The 15447-nt window shown below is 41.7% G+C and overlaps 3 protein-coding genes across 9 annotated transcripts in view; 1 reads left to right on the top strand and 2 right to left on the bottom strand.

Moving 5' to 3' along the window:
- Positions 1 to 5595, top strand: part of btsz (bitesize) — a 42499-nt gene extending 36904 nt beyond the window's left edge. For 5 of the 7 annotated variants that reach the window (XM_043212045.1, XM_043212044.2, XM_043212043.2 and 2 more), the window contains 6 exons: positions 3305 to 3489; positions 3551 to 3745; positions 3811 to 4065; positions 4129 to 4403; positions 4471 to 4679; positions 4746 to 5595. In XM_043212045.1, the coding sequence (XP_043067980.1) occupies positions 3305 to 3489; positions 3551 to 3745; positions 3811 to 4065; positions 4129 to 4403; positions 4471 to 4679; positions 4746 to 4897 (1271 nt within the window). In that variant the 3' untranslated portion in view covers positions 4898 to 5595. Of the gene's footprint in view, positions 1 to 1819; positions 2671 to 3304; positions 3490 to 3550; positions 3746 to 3810; positions 4066 to 4128; positions 4404 to 4470; positions 4680 to 4745 lie in introns of those variants that run through there. The other 2 variants (XM_017246403.3, XR_011443361.1) reach the window with 2 other exon arrangements.
- Positions 5596 to 8710: 3115 nt separating this feature from the next.
- Positions 8711 to 11423, bottom strand: LOC108128694 (organic cation transporter protein). Its single transcript, XM_017246404.3, has 5 exons — positions 11039 to 11423; positions 10724 to 10982; positions 10105 to 10519; positions 9417 to 9923; positions 8711 to 9189 (listed from the first exon to the last, which is right to left on the bottom strand). The coding sequence occupies exons 1-5, from the start codon at positions 11366 to 11368 to the stop codon at positions 9006 to 9008; spliced, it is 1695 nt and encodes a 564-aa protein (XP_017101893.2). The 5' UTR covers positions 11369 to 11423; the 3' UTR covers positions 8711 to 9005.
- A 492-nt stretch (positions 11424 to 11915) lies between these two features.
- Positions 11916 to 14761, bottom strand: LOC108128567 (solute carrier family 22 member 13). The gene is made up of 4 exons (XM_017246244.3): positions 14271 to 14761; positions 13727 to 13985; positions 13244 to 13667; positions 11916 to 12962 (listed from the first exon to the last, which is right to left on the bottom strand). Exons 1-4 carry the CDS (start codon positions 14601 to 14603, stop codon positions 12323 to 12325), a joined length of 1656 nt encoding a protein of 551 aa, XP_017101733.2. The 5' UTR covers positions 14604 to 14761; the 3' UTR covers positions 11916 to 12322.
- Positions 14762 to 15447: the final 686 nt, after the last annotated feature.

The raw sequence follows: 15447 nt of genomic DNA, 5'->3' as shown, positions 1-15447 counted from the left end.
TACAACAATTAATGTTTTCGAGCCCACAAAAAAGGTGACATCGCCCCCGGCTAAAGCTCCAATGAAAACCGTTTACTTTCCACATCTATTTTCGTGCATCGCTGCACTGCTGGTTGCCGGAAGTGATCCGTGTTCCATGTGCGAGTCCATGTCCATGTCCACCGGCGGCGCCCCAACGTCCGTGCCCATCCGGCAGCCGTTTAAGTGTTTTGCACCAAAAACAAAGCCTTGGTTGCATGCAATATTATTGCAGTAAAACAATTTCCACAATTATGCAAATCGAATTGAGTTACAATTAGTGCAGCCCCCAGGCGGAAGTGCAAAAGATGTTGCTACGGGGTGGAGACACCCTGTAAGCGACACCCGATGGCCGACGATCGCCACATCGCCACATAATTAAATTAACCTTTCTGCCCGAAAGACGAGACGGAATACTCGGAAATATTTTGTACATCTCTGTGTCGCAATAAAACGACGAGGGGAGATCTGGGTTTATTGAAAATGATTCCCAAAGGTTCCATAGAGGTTCCACTTCCAACACCTCTTTTGAAAGATAACTCAATTATAAAAACTTCCTAGAGTTCACTTTCTGCTGTGAGTGTTTATCTATTTTATATTGATAATATTCTTTACCAAAGTACTTACCCTTGCTGATATGAGATGGCAAAATGATTCATCATGTTGATATAGCTACTTAGAATCTTTAGATTTCTTGATATTTGTTGATCTACCCCCTTTGGTTGATTTCTTTTCGTTGGTTGGTTAATTGCATTTTCATTCCACCCGACCCCCAAAGTTCAATATTTGAATAATTGAATATAACTTAGATTTGCTCTCGCCCTGACCATGTTCTCTGGCACTGACTCCCGATCTTGGGATGTGGATCAGTTGAATTCCAACGCGTAACGGGACTGGAACTCAGTGGATACGATGCGGTCTATATAGTAGTACCCACTGGGCCCCGCGAATACCGATCTTAACTACTAGCAGTGAAAGTGAAGTCTTTCGCTTTTGTTTTGACTGGTTTTTGATTTTTGGTGCTTGCCGTTTTTTTTTTTTTACATTTTTGTGTTTGTGGTTCGTTTTTAGGGCCTGGCCTTCTCGCTCACGTTTGTCGGACGTTGTGCTAACATAGCGGAAATTATAGAAGTGCCATAAAAGCGAAAATAATATGAAAACATAGTCCGGTCTCCGGACTCCCGACTCCAGAGTCGAAGAGATTTGTCAACAAATCGTGACCAAATAAAAGAAATGCAAATTTCAGGCAAACATTTCGAGTCTGCTGAACCTTTTTAATGGATACTTACCAGTTTAATTGCACATTTCAATGGCTAGGCAATGGGTGTAATCTGACCCACTTTTATCTGTTTATTTGGTTGTTCGGTTGTTTGATTGCCAGCCAAGCCTTCCCAAGTCTCCCCTTCGATTTCACACCTTCATCACCTCAAGGCAGCTCGTGGCAAGTTCAGGGCCGCTTCACGTTTTGGCTTAATTAAATTGACCGCCTTCGAGTGGTCATGCAAATGCCTTTATGGGCCAGGTGCCAGCTTTATCGCAGATAAGCGCCCCTCAAGCCGTGATCAAGTGCTCCAATTACGTGTCCAAATACCAAAGATTGCGTATCGCCAGGCAACTTATCAAAGGGTCTTGTAATCTATGGCACAATGCTCTTGCAAAAATTAAAAATAATTTATTATCAGCTGTATCAGTGGGGTGATATATCTGAAAGATAATAATTTGTAGCGATTTTTAGCTTAGTTTTTTGCATGGAATTGCTGGGAATTCAATATAAAACTAAAATTAGAAAATGAAAACATTATCAACCAATTATAGCCTGAAAGCCAATAACAATATCATTGGTTCCAAACTCTAAAAGTTTCCGTCCAATTTTTATGATAGTCTATAACAAGTATGACACACTAAGGCAGCCCAATCCCAAAACCAGACCTTTCTAATTGACTCAAAGTGTTGCGTTGCGTGGGCAATTGGGAAATCCATCAGATGACAACTGTTGGCTGGTTGGCGAAGTGACAGAGCCAAAAAATAATGCCCATATGAAACATTTGCAGTCGGCTGCGGATGGCACCAATTAATCTAATATCCCCCCGAATCGCGCAATTGTGAAATGAGAAATCGAGAAAATGAAGCAAGTGACTCGTTTAATTGGCCCCCGGCGTGCTGCAAAGTCGGCGGCGAAAGAAGCCGCCAGCTACAATGCGATTGCCTCCCCCTCGTCCGTAAAATCTTCGCCAGCAGCTTCGTCTACCAGTGCCTCATTGGCCCGGGTCCATAACTACGGTCGGGTGAAGTCTTCGCCGACGGGCGGCTCCTCGCTGCCCTCCAGTTCGTCGGGAAAAATTCAGTACGCGGCCCTGAACAGAATGCGTAAAAAAAGGGTCGAAGATGGAGCCAACAAACTTCCACGCAAATCCAAGTGGCGGCGTCTATTTTGCTGGAAAAAGAGGCGCCGCCAAAGGAACTACCAGGGTTACTGGAGCAGCCAGGGAGCCAAGCCTAGAAAAAGCTTGCTTTGCTGTTGTCGCTGGGGTAGGAAGTTCTCAAGGTCGTCATACCAGTACGATTCCGAGGACGAGGATGACGACATTGATGCTAAGGTGGCTGCCTACATGGTCGAAATGAAGCAGCGCGAGGCAGTGGTCAACAGGCAAAGTGAGGATTTCCCAAATCATGCTTCCACTAAGGAGCAGCGGCTGCAGGAAGTGGAACTGCGATCTCCGTTGCAGAACAAGAGACGGGCCTGGACCTGGGACGACAGTCTGAGGTCCAATTCGGATAGGTTTCTGGAGACCCTCGAAGAGGATCTTCCAGAGTCGCCTGTCATCGTTTCTGCTGCCACTGCTCCTGGTGGAAGGATGTCGTTAATTCTGCACCGTCGCACCCCACTGCATGTCACCTTTATGGAGTGTGAAGAGCGGGAGGATCAGGAGCAGGCAGCGGTGCAAGGTAGGCGGCACTCATGCTACCAACTGCATGTACCTTGCATCGATGCCACCACCTGCTTTCCTCCACCGATTTTGAATTGCACAAGAACCAATATGATTTTTATTTCATACATATGCTGAAAGTTTTAAAATTGGGGGCCTGTTTTCTAAATATATATGGGTGAAGAAAATTATACCCGTTTTAAGAAACCACTTAAAAAGCCAAGATCGTGCCTGCCAGAAATAAACTAAAACTTTTCCAATGATTGCCTTCGATCATTTATCATTGGCTTCACATGGATCATTAGCGTTAATTATGGAAAACTCAAGTGCTAATTGATGATGCATTTTCTTTGTTCCAGAGGAGGCCAAAGCGGCTGCCGAAGAGCTCACTCGATCGCCGGTGATTGGACAACGGCCAGCAGATGCCACCAGCAGTCCCATCCAGTCGCGTGCCTCAAGCGAAACGTGGCCGGCGCAGTCAGATGAGGACATTGATCGTTTGGTGGCCATGCACCAAAACCGTAGCAGTCTCAGCTCACTGGGCGTAAGTAAATCATAAACATTTTCCCCAATTTAAATAATAAATATTAAATTAATTGATTCAGGTTCGGTCGGAGTCTATGGCCAGCGTGTACTCGGGCGCCGGCGAAGGACGCTATGGCACTGTGGTCGTTAAAGGTCAAGTGGAATTCGGCATGCAGTACAACTACAAGCTGGGTGCCCTGGAAATCCATGTGGTGCGTTGCAAGGACTTGGCAGCCGTTGACACCAAACGCAACCGCAGTGATCCCTACGTGAAGGTAAGGTTTCTTTAAAAATTTAACACTTTTCCGGCTTGTTTACTGAGTTTCTCACTTAATTGCAGGTTTATCTACTACCCGATAAGTCCAAGGCCGGCAAGCGCAAAACCAAAGTCAAGAAACACACCTTGAATCCCATCTTTGATGAGACGATGCGATTCCACACACCCATCTCCAGCCTGGAGTCCCGAACTCTGTGGCTGACTGTCTGGCACTCAGATATGTTTGGCCGGAACGATTTCCTCGGCGAAGTCAGTGTCAATTTGCAAGGACGAGTCTTTGACAATCCCCAATCGCAGTGGTATCTCCTTCAGGAAAGGGTAGGCGCTTAGTCTCTTAAAAATGTGAAAAACAATTTTATAAAAATTTGAAAATTATTATAGAGTGAACCCTTTGACGAAGTCGCTACCTATAGGGGCGATATTGTGGTTGGCCTTAAATACATACCCCCGGAGAACCTAAAGTCGTCGATATTCTCGCGCGGCTCTTCCCTGACAGGCAGCTCCTCGAATCTGCGGAAATTCGGAGGCAGCATTAAGTCAGTGGCCTCAAAATCGGATCGCAGCACAAAAGGTGGTCAACTGCATGTTTTGGTCAAGGAAGCCAAGCACCTGAGTCCCATTAAGGCAAACGGCACCTGTGACGCATTCTGCAAGAGGTAAATGAATGGTTTTTTAAAAGTGATGTCATTGTCTAATCTTTATTATTTTTAAATATTTTTCCAGCTACTTGCTGCCAGATCGCACGCGCAGCTCCAAACAAAAAACACCTGTGGTTAAGCGCACTCTGCATCCCAGCTGGAACTACACTTTTGTGTACGAGGATGTCTCCCTGGAGGATTTGACTGAGCGCGCCCTGGAGCTGACGGTCTGGGATCATGATCGTCTGGCTAGCAATGAGTTTGTGGGTGGAATTCGCTTCTCCCTGGGCACTGGTAAGAATACAAGTTACCTAAATAATAAAACTCCCAACTAACTATTTATTTTTCTATCTTTAAAAGGTCGCAGCTATGGCCGCCAAGTGGAGTGGATGGATGCCACCGGCAAGGAGCTCTCTCTGTGGCAGAATATGTTAGATCGACCCAACTTTTGGGTGGAGGGCAGCTTGGTGCTGCGCTCCAGTTTGGATGGCAACCGAGCCTCCTTGCCATAGGCCAACTATTCAGATTAGTAATTTATTGCCTAGATCCACGACAAAACCACAAAATAGCACTGGCCAAGGCCTCTGCGTTTGTATTGTATTGTATTGTATTTTATTGTATTAATTATGGGATAATTATCAATTAACGATCACGACAATTCTGAAGAAGCATTATTAGCGATTTAAGAAAGACTATCCCGCAGGGATATAGTTGTTGTATGTACATGGCACATTCACAAGTTAGTGTTAAGTGTGTGGAATGATGACTTCTGAATACTCGAATACGTCGGAATATGGCGATGACGCTGCACGAACCCCATATAGGCGAAACAAAAAAAAGAAAAGTTAAAACAAAATTAACAAGGTAAACAAAGAAAACTAAGCAACAAACTTTATCAAGTTTATGGCACTATTTGTGAGCAAAACTCTTAGCTCTTCGATGCAGATAAAACAAAATTGTAAAATGTAAAACAAAACGATGAAACCCCAAGGTTGGGGCTGTCTAGATATAAGCCAGTTTGTATGTGTGTATTTTTTCCCCCTCTCCGCAGCGAGAGGCAATCGCAATTTGCATACTGTATGCACTAAACTATGATAGAACTACAACTAAACGTAATCTACAGACCTCGTTCAATCGAGGCATAAGCTTCCTATGTATAACTATCCATAATATTCGAAACAAATACAAATAACATTTTTGTAAATTCAAATTTTTAGTTTTTGTTCAACTCTTTCGTTTCATAGATGTTAAGCGAATAGCGTACTCCTATCCTGACTTCATACATATCGCAAACATTGTGCAAATACAGCTTAGCTTCATGCCTGAATACAAAATAATCAAATAAGAAATGACCCACCACCACAGCAATCAAAGAATCAATCAACTCCCATAGCAGCCAATACTATATATATTTATATCACCTCCCTCCAGATCTAAATCTGAATATTGTGGAATTTACATAGACGTACAAGATAATATATAAACGATGTGTATGTTTGTATCCTTTAGGTCGTAGGGCAACTCTGTAAGATGAATGTTTCAGAGAAATCACTTTTATGAATACAAAAACGAGTCTTATGAATGCTTTTGGTGTAAGTGGATATTTACCATGAACGTAAATAAAATATGCATAATACAAAGTAATATTAAACGTTGATTGAAACTGGACAACAAAATTTATAGAAGATGTTTTTTATAAAAGAAATTTGCTGAATCACTCGTTGCCTAAATACCGCTTGTCTTTTATACTCGATGTTTTCGAAACACACAATATAATGCACATGTCTGAAAATTGGTGATGATCATTGATGTAGCGCATAGATTTATCCACATTTTCGGTAGAACGGCTAGCCACGAAAAAGATAAAAGATAAAAGTTAGCATGGCGGGTTAGGACATTAATGTAGACGTGGACATAGAATACTTTCTTTAAATCAGCATATGATAAATGTCAAACAATAAGCAGCAAATATTGCAAAAGTAATTGGTATTTAGTAGGGCAAGTAAGAAACTAAATCAAGAATATATACACAGATACTAATCTACCCACAATTAGTTCATAATCTAAGGTTGAAGCGTTTGCTGTTGGTTGTTGGCTCTCGAATCTAGCCATAAATTTGTTGAGAGCCCAATCACACCCATACACCCATTATATAGAATGGAAAACCACACAGAAACACAAAATTAGACATAATTTGCTCCCCCTAAAGTCTCCAAAGTTTCATTGTTTACTAAATGTATATTTTTCTACTACTTACTATATACTAACTACTTACCACCTAAAGAAAGAATATCACAATACCTTAGAATCGAATTGGATCTGATCGGATCAGATCAGATTGGATGGGGGAATGTGGGGATTGTGTTTTAACAATTTCCACTCTATCTTTACTTACCACTTACTCACTAAGATGGTGCTATACTCGTACTCGTATATAGGATACTCCAATACCCCTCGTACTCCTATTCAGTCTCAGGTCTCGGGCGATGAGAATGAACTATGGGAAATCTTTTTACCTTTTTACTGTGTACGTGCATTTCGGATTCAACTGAACTATTGTGAACTAGTGTTGATTATAGATACATAGAATACCTACATATGCATGTTTACGAATGCGATACAGACTTCACACCTACCTACCTACTTTATACATATAAATCTACTGAGATACATTACTTATAACACCTTTACAAGCAATGCGGCTACTCTGCTCGCATTCCATAGTCTTAAGCGATTTGTTATTGAAAAAAAAAACAAAAAAACATAAATTAGTGGATAGGTTGTTCTTTAGTGAACGTTTTTGACGTGACCTTAAGGTTCCCGATTGCAGAGATATTCGAAATATTTATGTACCCATTGTATTTGTTAGCATTCGCCAGAATTGCTCATATAAAACCCCAAAAGAGGAGGATTATCTCCGAGAAAGTATATGTTTAATTAGAGGCCCTAAATTACATACACAATGTTGCGTTAATGTAGTGAACTTTTTTAGCGAAAACACAATTGAAAAACACAAAAAGAATATATATACCGAATAATTATAGATGAGAATCTGAAAAAAAGCTGCGGTTGCCTTCTATAAAAGCATTAAACTATATTGTTTCCCAACTGATATCCTTGTACTGCCCTGAGAACAATCTTTTATTAGTTTACATTATTTTACTGGATGCTCAGTAGACCTTTACATACCTAAGTTAGTCTTTTCGAGTCATTTTTTTCCAAATGAATTGCTGAGTGATTTTTTAAGGGCCTGTCTAGTTTCAAATTTTATAATCTGGCAACCTGCGACGGTGATCATAAATCACATCGCGCCGTTTCTGCGCTAGAATTTACACACTTAGTCTTAAGATCTAACTAGACCTTTGGTCAGTTAATAGCCAGTGCGGAAATTTTAGTTGGGACTTCAAGATTATACATACATATTAATTATGTGCTAGTGTTTGTAAGACTTTCTATGGCAATTGAAGTAAGATGAACCCGATTGAAATTGAAATTGTAGCCGTTATGTTTATGGCATTTAAGGGGAGGGTAAGGTATTAAATTTTTTTTTTTCCATTTTTTTTTTTATTTTTTAAATTGAATGCATAATATCTGAAGAATATTGTGTCAAAATTTCAAGTCAATTAAAGCAAAATTGACGAAGTTATTAGTTATTGACGAAGTTGCTTGCAAACGTTTTACACTGGATTTTGTTTTGTTTAAAACTTTAAAGCGTTATTCCCACAACTCACGTTTTCAAAGTCGGTGCCCCTCATAACTTCAAAACTACTGCACCGATCCTTTTGAAATTTTAAACACTATTTCTGTACATATTTTACGAGGTAACGCTGTCGAGTTTTTTTTTTTTTTTGTTCATAGTTTTGATTTCGCAATGACAAATTAACCGATTTTTTCCCAAAAAATTGAGTTTTTCACTTCAAAGTCTTCGAAAAAATTAAAAAATTGCAATTTTCAAAAAACCTTTACAGCGTTACCTGGGGCGAACTATTATCTAACGAATGAATTTTCATTTTTTGATTACAAATGATCCAGCACCGAGTTATGAGGGGCACCGCAATTCAACTTTTTTTGGCGACACGTCCGGACAACTGCTACCATTGCCATATTTTTAAATATTTTTTTGTAAAAATTTTATTAAACATTCTTCTAATGTCATACTTTAATATACCGTTGGTTGAATAAATAAATTTTAGCTGTGTCGTCAGGAAAAAAATCACAAAAACATGGCTTTTTTCGCATGATTTGACCTTACCCTCCCCTTAAGCGTTACATAATTACCAGAGTTTACATAACCATTTACAAGATACAAAATACAAGATACAAGATACTTATGAACCTTTTACTTACAAGTAAGTACTTATTACAACAACAAACAATACCAATACACGATTACAACAAGTTGAATGAACTCAAAAATAATTGGCTCAATGCTAGTTGCCAGGTTAAAATTGTGTTACGATTTGTGAACAACCGTGAATCAATCAAATAAAGCAAACTTCATCTATTGACAACTTTCGCAACTCTGGTGTCTGTCTTTTCCTTTTTTTGGTTTGATCCGATATCTTGATGGACATCGTTTGAAAGTCTTTGGGGGAAATACTTTGGCCGAGTGCACTCTCTTCACACTTCCGGTCCCGGCTCCGGCTTGCTGACGGATTGGCCATTTCCGTTTAATTGGTGCAGTTTGATTTCTTCTGCCGGCTCTTTGGACACATCATCATCGTGCCGGCGCCAACAGTCGAAAGCCCAGATGGACTCGTCCTTGCCAAAGGCCTCACCGTCCGCCAAGGTGATGGGTAGTTTCCTGATGAAACAAGCAAAAGGTATGATAATTAGGCAATGTTACTTTAACTTCTAGTATCCCTTTAAAGTCAAAAATAGTTTAAGCTTAGACATTATTACCCATTGATTTTCGATATTAAAGAAGTATAACTTCAACTTAAGCAAATATTTGTTCCTTAAAGTAAGCACTTCTTGTTTGAAAATCATTCTTCCTGTTACAAAATGATATTTCCGGTAGATTGCACTTACCTATTGTTTGTTTCCGGTAACAGAAGCGTGCAAACGGAGGCTGAGAGCAAAAGCAAGGCCAGGATGAGAGAGGGAGCCGCCGCCAACTTGGTGCCCAGATGAATGAGGTAGGGGGAAAGAAAGGATGCCCCCGCTGCGGCAAGATGCACTGCAGCAATACCACGGGAGCGTACACATGTCGGCAGCAGTTCCGAAGAGAACTGGGAGGTGACTGTGTAGCACATGGAGATGCCCAATCGCATCGGCAAGGCGAAGGACAGCAGGAGGGTGACATTGTGCTGGGCTCCTTCCGAGGACAAGGCCACGCCAAGGGCACAGGAAAGAACTCCGGTGCAGACCATGGCCAGAAAAGCAGTGGCCTTGCGTCCCACCCGGCTCTGCAGGAGGCCTTGAATAAGTCCCGAAGGTGGCACGGCTACGGCAAATAAGGAGAACACCACAAAAGGTGACATCCCCAGACCTTCCACGTTCCGGGATATGGTATTGAAGCTTAAGGAGGTCAGCATGCTGAAAAAAGAAAAATATAAAGGTTAAACAGGCAACGGAAACCGGAAATGGAAATTAATGCAGCCATTTTCTAGATTCGATTTCCTAAGATAAGGACATATTGCATCCATTTGCAATTCTATAATGTAACGTTTTAAAATAAATTATAAAAATTACTTTGTAATTGAATTTTTAAACTTACAACGTCATAACCACCAGCAGTGAAGTCCTGCGAAGATTTGGGGTCCTTAACAAATCAAAGAATCCAGCTGTGGCTTCTGGTTGATTGGATAATTTCCTCTTGACAATGCAGTGTCTGCGAAAAGCCTCAAAATCCGAAGCTGTAACTTCCCTGCCATTGAAATGTGCAATGTGCTTCAGCCTGGCAATGGCTCCTTCCACATTGGTCCTTGTAATCAGCCACTGGGCACTCTCCTGTACCACAAAATAGAACAGGGCAACCACTAATTGGAGCAAAGCCGAGCAGGTCAAATAGATTCGCCAGTTGCCCAACAAAACAGACAGCCAGGGTGCCACCAAGGCACCCAAGCAAAAACAAATTCCCAGAGTTCCACTGATGGCCAAGTTCCTTAATTTGGGAGCCAGGTATTCTAGCACTGAAAAAAAATGTTTAAAAAGCCGCATTGAATAAATATTATATGTGGATTAAAACCCTTTAGTTAGACCACGCCAATGCGTAACATTGGAAGCCTTTATGACGATCGTTAGGGCTACCAACTACTGTTGACTTTCAAGTACATGTGTATATTTCTACTAAAGCTTTCCATGCGACCAGATCTCTGAGATATCACAACGCTTACCCAGAATAAACATCAGATAATAATTTGCCGTAGCTGCCAGCCCAGAAATGCACCGAAAGATGGAGAATTGCACCAGATTTGTGGCATAAGTGGTAAGGAAATCGCCGACAAAACCGCACTGGTTTGCCAAAATCACAGCCTTAACTCGTCCTATTTTGTCGCCCAGCATGCCGAAGGTAAAGGTGCCCATCAGGGAGCCAATGAAGAACAGGGACTGACCGATTCTGGCCTTGTAGGCGTCTTGGCAAACCCAGTTGAGCTGTTGACCAAGAATTAAATGGAATGCGATTTCCTTCAATTAATGGCAGTACCTACCTCTGCATTCATGCTACGGAAACCATAGTCATAGTTGTACATCCAGCGCCCACAGGTTTCATTGCTTACCGTCACCTTATCCCCCTCGACGGTGTCCAGCTTGATGCAGGAGGCATCCTTGCCAAAGGGGGCATAGATTTGGGAAATTTCCTCGAAGCTGCGGTTTGCCAATGCCTCATGATAGCACCAATGCTGGGGCACAAATCCAATTATGTTCTGGGAGTAGTAGTGCACGGTGGTGGTGAAGGCGACATAGCCGAGCAGCAGAATCATAAGGTACTGATAGCGACCCGCATTGCCGCACTTCTCCAAAATCTTGTCAAAGTCCATGGCGGCGTCTGGCGAGGTTGGTTGTTTTTCCGCTGAGATTCTATTAAGACTGAACGCCACCCCCAAAAGCTGATCCAAAGCATGCCGAGAGATCCGAGGCGAAAGAGTACAAAACACGGGAAAGTGGCCGGATTCGCACGCTATGTCTCGGGCCAGCTCCGATAAGATTGTTTTGGTGGGCGGCTTATCGCTTATATGTCGGCGGGACGCTCAATCGCGAGCGTTTTATTATTTAAGTGATTCCGCTCACTTCGCTCCAATCTAAACAAACACTCACCGAACGTCTTCTTGGCTCTCTCTGGGATAGATAAACACTAATTGTGACCTCTGAATTATGAATCAAATACTCGTATGAATATAACAAACAAATCGGACCGACACGGGATGAATGGACTCTTTAAAAAATCGGAACAACAAAGCGCAACCTCTCTTCACATAAAATACACATAAGGTCAAGTGTCCGGCTAGATAAAAATCTTAAATGGCAAGTGACATTTTCTAGAATGACTGTAAGATACCCTTTCATAAAAATAATAAGCTTGAGAGGTTAACAAACACTTTTATTTTATTATAAAATTATTAATATTACACAACAATCATATTAAATGCCACAAAAATCAAATCTTTTGGATCGTTTACTAAGACTTTTATCTCTGTGATAAGTTTGTATTTCTATTTCTTATTGTCAGCTAGATATACATATTTTCTTGTTGTTTTTTTATCTCTACATAATTTTACACTTAAATCATTAAAGTAGTCTGTATTTTTTATTGACTAGGCTCGTGGAGCCATCGAGAGGCGACTCTGAATCAATAATTAAATCTCTTTAGGATGGCTAACAAGTTTTTGGCCTTATAAGAATTAAGAGTACTTATAAGCATATTAAGTTATGTCTCGGACTTATTGCCTTATAAAATACAATCTTTCGTTGGGCGAAACCTAGATAAGTGCTTCTTATTCCGACATAAGTTTCTCATTGGTTTCAGCATTACACTCGTGGTCTTGATTCTTTTTAGCTCGTCGCAGGAAGTCGAACATCCTTTCGCCCCTGCCAAACTCCTCGCCCTCAGAAAGGGTCATGGGCAGCTTTTTGTTGCGTGTTTCCGGCAGAAGGAGGCAAATCCAGGCGCTCAGAAACAGCAACATGCAAAGGATAATCGAGGAAGAACCTCGGAAGTAGCTGTCCAGATGCAGAATAAATGGAGAGACAAAGGACAAGGCCGCGCCCAGCACGTGGACCACAGCCAGACCACTGGACCTCACACAGGTGGGCACCAGCTCGGCGGACATTTGCATGGTGGCGCCCGAAGTGACTGAGATGCCAAACCGCGATGCCAGCATTAAGGCCACAGTCATGGCCACACTGGGCTCCTTTCCGAAGCTCAGCATAATTCCACTGGCCGCGGCCAAAACCCCAGTTGCGGTCATGCTGGTCACCGAGGTAAACTTGCGACCCACGTGCCTTTGGGCCTGGATCTGGACGATTCCCGATGGCGGCAGGGTCAGGGCAAACAGGGTGAACATAACAAAAGGTGACATTCCCAGACCCTCCACATTCCGGGACATGGTGTTGTAGCAGAGAGTGATGATAGTGCTGAAATAAAAAAAATATATATTCACGTACTAATAAGAGTAAAATAAGACAAACTAGTTTAAAAATTCTTGAAATTCCAAACAATAGACTTAGTCAACACAAAAGCTTAAACTATTTTAGTTTTCTTTAAAAAAAACAGTCACATATTGGGGTAGCTATTATAAAGCCTGTTTTAAGACTATTTTATTAAAACTTTTGTTTGGTTTAGTTAAAAAAAAAACAGCTTCCTGATGAGCAATTCTCACCACTATTGTTATACTTTTGGTTTAAAATATACTCACAACACAAGCAACACAAATATCATCCTTCGACGCAGTCTGGGAGTTTTGAGTGCATCCACCAGGCGAGCCTGCTTTTGCATGGATATCTGACTATTTGCTGTGGACTCCTTGACTTTGCAATGCCGACGAAAGAGTTCAAAATCGGCTTCACTGACCTCCTGGCGGTTGAACTTTGCCACCCGCCGCAGTCTTAAGACGGCACCATCGATATCATGCCGCGTAACCAGCCATTCTGCACTCTCCTGGACCAGGAAGTAGAACATGGTGACCAGAAGCTGAGGCAGCGCCGACCAGGCCATAAAGGAACGCCAGCTACCCAGCCAGACGGCCTGCCAGGATGCACTGATCATTCCCAGGCAATAGAATATAGCCATGGTCAGGTTTAAGCCAACGTTTCGCAGGGATGGTGAAACGTATTCCAAAACTAAAATTGTAAAAAATCAATAAAAAATCACTTAAATATTTTTCAAATGTATGACTTACCTAGAATGTACATGAGATAAGCATTAGCTTCTGCTGCCAATCCTGAGGCAAATCGACTGGCCGAGAATGTCACCAGGTTCTTGGCAAAAATTGTACATGAGTCGCCCAGAAAACCACACCAATTGGCCAACACCATGGCCCGAATGCGTCCAATTCGGTCTCCTAGAAGGCCAAATAAGAGAGTTCCACACATAGAGCCCACAAAAAACAGAGATTGGCCCACTCGGGCCTTATAGGCGGAATCACAAACCCAATTAAGCTGGACATGGAAATAGAATTAGAATTTAAAATTACATCGAAAGAATATGATGCATAAATCATAATTTGTAAATAATAGCTTTCATAAACACCTCAGGAATGATGTTATTTTCTAACAATAATAAAAGTTGCTTTTGAAAAACATGAAAAGCTTTCTTTCCCCTTTTAATTTTGATAAAACACTACGCAATCTTTGAAGACTATGTGATAAATGTTTTTATGAGGTTCTCTGAGCCATACCAAATTTTGATTTATCATTATACAGCTGGATCTGTTTATAGCTCACATCTGCATTCATGCTCCTGAACCCATGATCGTAGTGGTAGATCCATCGAGTGCAGGGATCCTGGCTGGCGGTGGCATTACTCCCGTCGGAGCTGATCGATTCGAGGCGTGTGCACGATGGATTCGCAAACTTGGAGTAAATAGAGGCGATTTCGGCATAGCTCCGGTTCTCCAGCTGCTCATGATAGCACCAGTGGTCTGGCACAAAGCTGATGACGCTCTGGGCGAAGTAGTGTCGCGAAACGATGAACATAAGACAGCCGTAGAGCACTAGCAGCATGTACTGGTAGCGATGGCAGTCACCGCACTTGACCAGTATCTTCTCAAAGTCCATGGTCAGGCTGCTCCCGAGATGCAGTGGAATTGCTCTGCGAAGCTACCGAAGCAGTCAGGTTCCGTGCTGTCCGTCGTCTGCCGTCTACCGTCTACCGTCCGTTCTCTTCCGCTGCCACGCACATACTGCCAGCTAGCCAGAGCATACTAGCTCTGGGACTCCGGACTCCGGAATCCGGTCGCCGCTCTTCTACCACCGAACACCAAGCCATCGAATAGTTAAGAGCGCAGTGACGTTGTGAAAGCGGCTGATATTGGAGTTGAATAGTTGAAACGCCTTTTGGGGTCTCTCGCATCGACTGATAAGTAACATAACCCGCCTCAGTCCGATTCGATCATAACTTATACGTATTGATTTAATTATTATGGTTGATAAGCCGCTTTGTTTTTCTCATATCATCGCTGTAATCTGCAATCGAACTTACTATTCAAAATATACAACTCTGTTACTGCTAATTTATACAAAGAGCCTCCTAAATGTCGCAGACACAAAGTGGTGTGATTTTAAAGCTGCTTTAAGTGGATGGAAATGCTTAAAAAAATATTTGTTGTTTGCTTCGATTTTATGGGCTTTGATAAAATAAATGTTTTTGATAGTTTCTTCAAATTATTGAGTAGATAAAATCTTTATAGACTTTAATTTTTCATTCATGTTAATAAGGTCTTTAAAGTTTTGTAAAAAAATTAATCAAATTTTGATGTTATCGTTCTAATGAGTTGGAAGTGGAAACGAATAACTTAAATTTCGGGATAGCCTCCTTTTCGAATCCTAATTCTTATTCATTTCTGAAGAGATTTTAAAAGATAGTGTCTCTAAGAACTAAAATATTAGACATAAAAAAAAG

Source organism: Drosophila bipectinata, chromosome 3R, assembly GCF_030179905.1.
Source record: "Drosophila bipectinata strain 14024-0381.07 chromosome 3R, DbipHiC1v2, whole genome shotgun sequence".
NCBI lineage: Eukaryota > Metazoa > Arthropoda > Insecta > Diptera > Drosophilidae > Drosophila > Drosophila bipectinata.
The sequence above is the reverse complement of the archived record's forward strand: the minus strand, read 5'-3'. Positions and strand labels throughout refer to the sequence as shown.